Raw genomic sequence first — 9375 nt, forward strand, 5'->3', positions numbered from 1 at the left:
TGATGTTTCTGCATCGTGCCTCGGATAGTCTGCAGGCCATCAGGGAGGAGACTGTCCACTTCCTCACAGGAAGATCAATGCCTTTAGATCCCTGTGAAGTGCAGTCCACCAAAGTGTTAAGTTTACTTACTTGTCATTGCCATTAGAATGTCTTTTCATTCACAAAAACAAAGATGTAAATGACATTTAATTTGAGGTAAATATTAGATTAACATACGTATATTCAATTAAGCAAGTTAAATGGGTCCAGGGACAAAGGAAAACAGGCTTTTTTCTCTTTTCCTTTTGGTGTGGAGTAAGTGTGACCAGTTCTAAATATCACTTGTCATTGTTATAAATATTTCTGCGAGGGACAAATGACAGCTTTTCCTTCTCTATAACAACCTGAACTCAGGTTTAATACCTCACATAACCATAGCAGAGAGCTAATTAGCTGATAATGACATACACCTGTGTGACGGGGCCTTTAATAACTCCTATCAACTGTCAGGGCAGTGATATGACTCTGAAAAGCCAAGCATGACCTTTGACCCCAGCTAAGGTATCTTCCAGTCTGTGCAAGTGTAACACACAAAGACAGTGATTTAGCTGGTGATTACATACACTAAACAAAGTAACACAAATGGAGCAGGTCTTCTGTCAAAGATGTTTTAATAGGCGTCACATGGAGGAAAAGGCTCCCACTGTTAAAATGCTCAGTCGTCCTATGTGGGTGCTTCAAAACACGCTCACCTCAAACATTTATTCCATCAAGTGCTGACATGAGTCAGTTGGTATTCAACACAGTGGCTTGCGCTCGGGTACCTTGCGCTTATTCGGTTGCTATTGGCAGGCTCTGCCTTCAGTCAAAGAGGGACAGGCACCTTCCTTCAACACCGACTCTGGTTGGCTATTGTAGCCTGAGAATCAGTAATGGAAGCTCCTATTGGTTCAAATGAGACCTCTATAGAAAGCTAAGAAGCTCGCCCCCACTTTGATACTGGAACGGAGCGGCAATTCAAAGGGAATATGAAGTTATTACAGTAAATACACTGGGAAATGCGGCATTTCTGACTGCCGATTAGTAACGACGAACAGCGATCAGTGGATACTAATTGATGGAATAATGCTTTTGGACTAAATACTTTACTGGATTATATCATCTGGACCTTTAGCAATGTACCAGGAGGGAATTTATGAAAATAATATGCATCAGTGGAATACAGTGAGCCTTCACCGGTGAGTTAAGTCAATTTTGTAAATGTTTGTTTATGTTCTGTTGCCGTGGACTGCACCCACTGTGGTGATTGGATCTTTTATATCACTTGAATCTTGAGCTTGATCGTAGCTTTCCAACGATGTGACACGAGTGGCAACATAAAGTTATCATCGTAGCTGCAGGGCAAATGTTGTAGTAATTGCGATAACAGCCCGCCGGCGGGCCGTAGAGTGGTAACGGGTTTATAAGGAAACTATGTTACCAACAGTAACTTACGTTAGCTGCTATGCTAAAACCACATTCAACATGCTATCACGCTCGGTAGGCCTATACAGTAAAGCAACATGACCTCAGAAGGAGGTAAAAATAGACTCATGTGCTTGTGCTGCAGCCAACAACAGAGCAACTGCCGTGCTTTGCCCGTACCTTCGGAATGTTTATTTTACCGGAACAGTGTTTGCAAGAGGAATAAAATAGCGCCAGTGAGGAAGTTTCAGGGGGCAGACCAAACACTTATCTGGGGCGGGGTCACCAACTAGGAGGAGGTGTTATTGCCCCTATTGATGTCATGCAGGGAAAAGCTGCAAATGGGCTGTTTCAGCACACATTTTCTGAAAAGTGGAGCAAGCAAGAGAGATGAGGATAGACTTTTCTCATTTCGGGGGGTTTGTAGACAGGCAGGGGGCGCATATTATTGTTAGAAAACCATTCCAAAGTGAATTTTGCATAATATGGGACCTTTAAAATAGTAACGCCACTCTGTAAAAAACACACAAGTAAAGGTCCTGCAGTGAAAAATGAAACCTTCACCTTCAATATTTAGTTTTCTCCAACCAACAGTCTAAACATCAATATATATTAAAGTAATTAAAGAGACAAGTAGCAAATCATCTTTGTGAATCTCAAACCAAGAATTGTTTTACGTAAAAAGCTATTTGAACAATTATTTAATTAAACGTCTTTAAATCTGACGAGAGGTTCCTTTTGTCCTTTTTTGTCCTTTTGCCACCTCTTCATACGAGGACATGTTGGTTTCATAAAATCAATGAGCCTTTATAAAAAAATAAACTATATATGTGAGATTTATATCATCAGAAGGAACAAAGGTGGCGGGAGCGTAGAGTCACAGACAGGAAGTTAGAAAGTAGAGGAAACCTCAGACCAACTTTTATCACATAGAAGTGTAACAATGTGTCGGCACATACTTTCAGCGTATCATGTCATGTATGGTAGCCTCCTGAGACCCAAGCTTTTGTTTGGTATGCATTTTTAATTTCTCCTACCTTTTGGGGATTAATAGGACTTATTAAGTATGAAACCTAAGAATTGTCTTTGTGTTACATTGAAAAAGTCCCAATGTCCTCATGTGAGTACCTTGTCGTAACGGTGTTGTAGCTTGTTGCTATTGATAAAATTAGTCAAATGTGTCTGCCATATCAAGCTACAACTGTTAATACGCATTAAATAAACAAGTTTCAATCATAAAATCTGAAGAGGTTTTGTTCCTGGTTGAGTTTTCTGTAGAGACCGACTGTAACACATTTTGGCCGGGATCACGGCCATCTTGAATGTACACCGATCAGTGTAATTTGCTTTTGTGACCACAGGGTGGTGGACAAAGTGTCCATAAATGACACCAACAGGTCTAAGTTTCGCAGAATTAAATATTATGGTGCTGTGAAGCCAAAATGTAATGTCCCCGTATGAGGACGCAGGGTCTCAGGAGGTTAACTTTGCTTTAATGTATCAGGACTGAAAAAAGCCACTCATTTCTTACACTTCCTCAACATAAGCTGATCAGATTAAATCTCTGACTTTGAATGTTTCTCACATTAAATTTATGCATCTACGGCAAATATTTTTGCTGCTGTAACTGTGAACTATGTTTTGTTTTTAAGGGACGTTCCAATATTAGTCTCAAACGTCCTCTTGCTGTTTATACAAGACAATTGGACTCTTGTTTAATATTTAAAGAGACTGACTGACTGACTGACAAATGCTCTTCAGCTCAAAACATGAACACATGAACAAACGGCCTCAGTCTGACTCTCACATTAGTTTCATATTTTCTCCATCAGCTTTGTATGAAACCCTGCAATGAAGACGAGAAGGAAAGACTTTGATCCTGTTTGTTTATTCATGATGTCAAAGTTCAGTTTGTTCACACATCACATCAGTAAAGTCTGTTCAATGATTCTTGTTCCTGATTTCGTCATTTGTTGGACCACAATCTAAACTATTGATTTCATCATGATCATTGAAGGTTTAAATACCTCAGAGGACATTTTTCATCCGTTTAAAAAGCAACAAAACATTTTCATATCAATGTGATTATAGATTTTCTACAAATGTACAAAGTGGTGAAAACAAAATGTGTACGTTAAAGAAAGGTCTGATGCTTTCTCTCTTCACACTCATGAATTACAACAGAAACAACAGCATATAAACGCATCAATACAAACAATCAACAAACATTTAGAGCAGAGAGAAGTTTCTATTTTCACACAGAGAAATGTCAGTTCAGGTGAACATCGATCATCATGAGCAGTGAAAGCCTCCATGGCTAAACAGACACAGGAAGGAGCGTCGCTTAAAGGAACTCCTTTACAGAACACATGAGAAGACGTCAAAGTACCGCCCATAAAGTTTGATTGACAGGTGACAAAAAGGTGACAACAATCAGCTCTCAGCAACAAACATGAATAAAAATCAAGCTGAAGAATTAAAACACAGAAGTTAACCCGCTGTCCCTTAAATGACTTCTGTTTATTTCACTTTACACAACTCAACAGTGACTCCAGGAGACCAGTAAAACCTGAGTCCAGCACAGAGAGGCTGAGTGAATGTGGTCTGCACTCTGTGGAGGAGAGTCATGGTTTCAGAGATGCGGTAGAAGGACAGAATACCTGCTCTGTGATCCAGGTACACTCCTACTCTGGAGGACGGAGGACCTGAGACAGGAGTGTGGACATTGTTGTACCTAAAGTTAGAACTGTTGTTGTTACAATATAACGCCCAAGATTTGTCATTGTATCCAAATGCACATTCCTTCCCGCTCCCTGCTCTGCTGATATTCTTGTATGCGACTGCTACATAAACTCCTCCTCCTCTCCACTCCACCTCCCAGTAACAACGTCCAGTCAGACTCTCTCTACTCAGGACCTGTTCATAAACAGTGAACCTGTCTGGATGACTAGAATAAGACTGTCTTTCTCTCATTAATGTTGCTTTTCTGTTCCCATCAGATAATAACAGCCGTGTGTGTGCTGTGTTTGGATCCAGTGTGATGTCACATGAGTACTGTAAGAACTCAGCTCTGGTCTTGGGCTGTGGTTGTGACAGTAAAACATCCACTTCAGTCACTGTCTGTGAGATGTTTGTCCATTTCACCCTCAGAACGTCCTGTAGTTTATCTCTGACCTCTGACACAGCCGCTGTCACAGCCTCAAAGTACCTCAGAGGACGGATATTGATGCTGGATGAGTCTGTAGATTCACTGAGTGGTGACAGTGAGGGGTAGTCGTGTAGAAACTGGTTGTGATCCTCTGTGAGTGACAGCTCCTCCAGGTCAGCGTCTCTCCTCCTCAGCTCAGTGATCTCCTGCTCCAGCTTCTCCTGAAGCTCTCTGACTCGACTCACTTCAGCTTCCTGCTGGGACCTGACCTGCTGCTTCACATCAGAGCATCTTTTCTCCATGAGACGGATCAGCTGAGTGAAGATCTTCTCACTGTCCTCCACTGCTTTATCAGCAGAGCGATTGATAGCCTCCACCTGCTGTTGAAGCAGCTTCACATCTTTCTCTCTGTACTGGATTCTCTGCTGGATGTTTTGTCGACTCACCCCGAGCTCTCTCTGCCTCTCGGTCCATTCTGCTGCAGCTGAGACTGTGTCGTGGCCTTTATGTTCGTCCATCAAACAGAGATAACAGACAGACTGCTGATCAGTACGGCAGAATATCTTCATCACCTCATCATGACGAGAGCAGACGTTCTCCTGGAGCTTCTTGGAGGGCTCCACCAGCTTGTGTTTCTTAAAAGTAGGTGATTCATAATGAGGCTGCAGGTGTTTCTCACAGTAAGAGGCCCGACAGACCAGACAGGACTTGCAGGCTTTCAGTTTTCTCCCAGTGCAGAAATCACAGGCCACATCTTCAGGTCCAGCATAGCAGTGATCAGCAGGAGCAGCTTGGAGTCCAGTCTTCTTCAGCTCCTCCACTAAAGCTGCTAACATGGTGTTTTTCACCAGGACAGGCCTCGGTGTGAAGGTCTGCCTACACTGAGGGCAGCTGTAGACTCTCCTCTCATCCTCTGTATCCCATCGGGTTTGAATACAGTTCATGCAGTAGCTGTGTCCACAGGGAACAGTCACCGGATCCTTCAGTAGATCCAGACAGATCGAACAAGAGAAGGTTTCCTCGTCCAGCTGAACTCCTTTCTGCGCCATTTCACCTCTCAGTGACAACGACTGTCTGAAGGGGAGGGAACAATCAAGTATCTGAGTCAGAGTGGAGCTGTCTCTGTGTGAGAGCAGGAAGAAGAGGGAGGGGTTATCAAGCTCTGCTTCACTCCAGAATGAGGAGCGGTGTGAGAGCGATACTTTGTGTTTGTTTACCATCGAGTTCATTTCTCATTTAAAAACACTTATTTCAACCTCAGGAGGGAAACTGTTCTTTGAATCAGAGGGTTTGTGTTTGAGAGAATCTCTTCTGCTGCTCTTAAAGTACAGTTTGGCTGAATGATGATAATAATTTAATACAATAGAAGACAAATAGAGAAATTGATGCTGTAGAAGAAATTACATCCTCAACCTTTCCTGACTTAATTTATGAAGTCCTTAAAGCATATTTGAAGAAAAACATGTTAAATGTAACATGTGATTTTGACTAATCGCCAGAGGACCTGAATGCACCACATGATGTGGCCCTGCGGCTCACGTGCAGACTGTACTGACTGGATGAATCTGGAAAATGTAGACATTTTTTACATGCCTGTTTAGTTTCGTCACAATTGTGCTCAAAGAAGTCTCCTCCAAGTGAGGTTTTCATCACACCAGTGAAGTTTTAAACCTCCTCCAACATTATGTTGTCACAGTGAAGTTGACCTTTGACCTTTTGGGTATAAAATGGCATCACTTTATCATCTTATCCTATCTTGTCATTTGTCATAGTTATTTGCGTATGAATTCTTATAGCCAAAAGCGTGTTATGTGTAGTATCAGTGACCTTGACCTTTGACCTTTGACCACCAATTTTAAATAGTTCATCCTTGAGTCCAAGAGGACGTTTGTGCAAACTTGTATCATAATTAGCGTAGGAGTTCTTGAGTTATAACCAAAAACTTGAACCTTGAACTTTGACCTTCGACCACCAAAATGTTATCAGTTGGCTGGGCATATTGTCTATGCATAACACCTGCAGGATGTGTGGAAAATCTGCCATGTGTGCTTGTAAGTAAAATCTTTTTTTGTTTTTTTTTGATGATGATGAAAATGTGGGTTTTTTTGCAAACTAGTTTTTTTTTTAAATGCATATCTGTGTTAACTTGATGCAGAAAGTTGCAGCATACTACTTGTACTACATATTAGGAAATAATAGGCAGGAAATGATTTCCATCTCCAGGTAGCAAACGTGAAGTCATTCCTTTATTTGTCTTTATTACAGTTGAGTATCTGTAAAAAATGTAGGCCACAGGCAACATCTAAATAATATGATGCAATTCAAAATGACAATTTTTATAATTTTACCCTCGTAGTCATTGATTGATTTCTTTGTTCGTTCAACGATAGAAACTCAGCAGAAACCAGAGAAAACAGTACAACTATAGTACACCTGTTAGACTAAATGTAACAGACACTTATTTAACTAAAGAAACTTCCAGATTATTCCTTAAAGTATCTGAGGCCAGAGGTGAGGGCGGGGGGAGATCTCAGCAGTCGGACTCGGACATCCTCTCAGGCCAAGCTGATTGACAGGTGCTGGGCGGGGTGAAGACGTCAGGGTCGCTGATGCCCAGCTGGAGGTAGAAGAAGTGGGTGGAGGTAGTGACGCTGCTGTTCCTGGTGTAGGTCTCCTGCACCGGGTAGCAGTCCTTCAGAGTGTAAACGCCCACCCAGGTCTCATCTGGCGGAGAGACGAGCAAACGTTACGGCAGAGCAAAGAGGAACAGGAGGTTTCAATCCTCCAATAGCTGCTCTACTCTGCTGCTCGGGAACAGAACGCCGCAGGAGTTGCATTTTTCATCAGAGCTGTCAATCACGAGGTCACACCCCCTTTTTGTAGCCTAAAATAACTAATTAAAAGTAAACTTGTCAGAAAACTCAACACTTGGACATAAATCAGCATGATTAGAACTAACTATAATGACAGAAAAATGTTTGAGAAAAATGTATTTTGATTTTATAGTTTGACTCATGTCCCATCTGTTAACATGGAGGAGGCGGGCTTTATGACCTATACTGCAGCCAGTCAGCAGGGGGCGATAGAGAGGGTTTGGCTTCACTTTTAGGGAGCTGTCATGTCGGCCATCTTTTTATACAGTCTATGGTTGACTTATTCCCCACTCGAAAGCCTTTACAAATTAGCATCCTATGCTTGCTAATCGTCTCCATTACTGTGGAATGGTCGATTGTAGTATCAAACCCACAGACATTTATTGCAAAAATCTGCAGCGATTAAAAAAACGTTTTTTTTGGTTGGTTGAGACCAAAGCAGAGCCAAAAGTGACTGTGAACACTGACTTTTTCATGTGTTTTTACTTAAGATAAATTATGACTTTTGTCCTTGTTCAAAGTGGCTTTTAGTTGAAAACCAGGCTGTGTCCTTTCTTTGTTGTTGCTTTATTCATTCAAATGTTATTGCATTTATTTATTAGTTATAGTTTTCTTCTTGTGGTTTTTGTCTTAGTATCATTAATACCTCTGCAGTTAATCACCTCATTCAACAGAATGTTTCCTTTTTGGTGTTGAAAATCCCCAAAATAAATCATATAAAAAAAGAAACCAGGCTTACGGTGTTCTTGGGATAGATCAGATAGGATTGTCGGCAACCGGTTGAGATACCTGTCCTCTATGGATTTGTGTCTGTGCGCGTTCAGCTGTTGTTGGGGGCACAACTCCAGGAAGGAGACCAAGAGCTTGTGGGTCATCCGGCCTGAGACCTCCCCCTGTTGACTGCAAACGCTTCTCCAAGATGTTAAGCTGCAGCCGGGAGATGTAGCTGTACTCCTTGGCAATCTTCACAGTGTGGGCACGGTATCGCTTACACCAAGGGTGGCCAACCCTGCTCCTGGAGAGCTACCTTCCTGCATGGTTTGGGTTTCTCCGAACTCTAACACACCTGATTCGAATGTTTTGCTCATTATCAATCCCCTGAGAAGCTTCAGTTGGTTGATTTAGCTCTAAAATATAGACCTCAACAGCTAGAGGCAATGCCCTTGTAACCCAGCTAAGAAGTTATGTTTCCAGTGTGGACCTATAATGAAATGAATAGTTGAGTTAGGCATCGCCACACTCAGCACTGGAACAGTTACTGGCATTAAAGTAAAACTCAAAATTTCAGGCTAATTATACTGAAAGGAAGGTGTCCATATCTGTGCTGTCAGTCCTGATTGGAGTCATCTCTCCATGATGCCAGTGCCCCCATCCATAGTGCCTGAGGTGTTGAGGTGTGCTTAAGATTTGATAAGTATGGTAAATGATAAATGGACTGCACCTATATAGTGCCTTTCTTGTCTTCTGACCATTTTAACCCCTCTTCACTGAAACAGTCATTCCTCTACATGATGACAAAATCATCAAATATTTTAAAATTTAACAGTAATCTTAATATCTTAATTCCAATAAACCTTGTATCCACATCTGGGTAGCACTCCAGTGTTCCTCTCAGGATGGCACTGATGAATGCTCGCTCTATAGCCAATAAATCTTTTGTATTAAATAACTTTATCCAGTCTAAGAAATTAGACTTCCTGTTTGTAACTGAAACCTGGCAGAGGGTCATGGAACATGCTCCTCTCATTAAGCTCTGCCCGAAGGTTACTCTTTTATTAGCTCACCTAGGATTTCAGGCCGTGGTGGAGTCTTTCTCCTCTTTTGAATTGCAGATGATTAAAGTTGGTCTTTCTAAGCCCTTTCATTTGATTTTGGTTTATCACCCAGCTGGCCCAAATACCTCCTTTTTG

General features: G+C 41.7%; 1 protein-coding gene across 1 annotated transcript; it reads right to left on the bottom strand.

Annotated features, from left to right (window-relative positions):
- Nucleotides 1–3322: 3322 nt before the first annotated feature.
- Nucleotides 3323–5662, bottom strand: LOC138593147 (tripartite motif-containing protein 16-like). The gene has a single exon (XM_069664019.1). The coding sequence runs from the start codon at nucleotides 5639–5641 to the stop codon at nucleotides 3965–3967; it is 1677 nt and encodes a 558-aa protein (XP_069520120.1). The 5' UTR covers nucleotides 5642–5662; the 3' UTR covers nucleotides 3323–3964.
- Between the last annotated feature and the right edge of the window lie 3713 nt (nucleotides 5663–9375).

The sequence above is a fragment of the Semicossyphus pulcher genome, unplaced genomic scaffold, assembly GCF_022749685.1.
Source record: "Semicossyphus pulcher isolate SPU_LCO1_2020_fin unplaced genomic scaffold, fSemPul1.0.p SCAF_16, whole genome shotgun sequence".
NCBI lineage: Eukaryota > Metazoa > Chordata > Actinopteri > Labriformes > Labridae > Semicossyphus > Semicossyphus pulcher.

Coding starts and splice junctions, on each gene's coding strand:
- LOC138593147 (XM_069664019.1), bottom strand. CDS start 5,641: ATGGCGCAGAAAGGAGTTCAGCTGGACGAGGAAACCTTCTCTTGTTCG.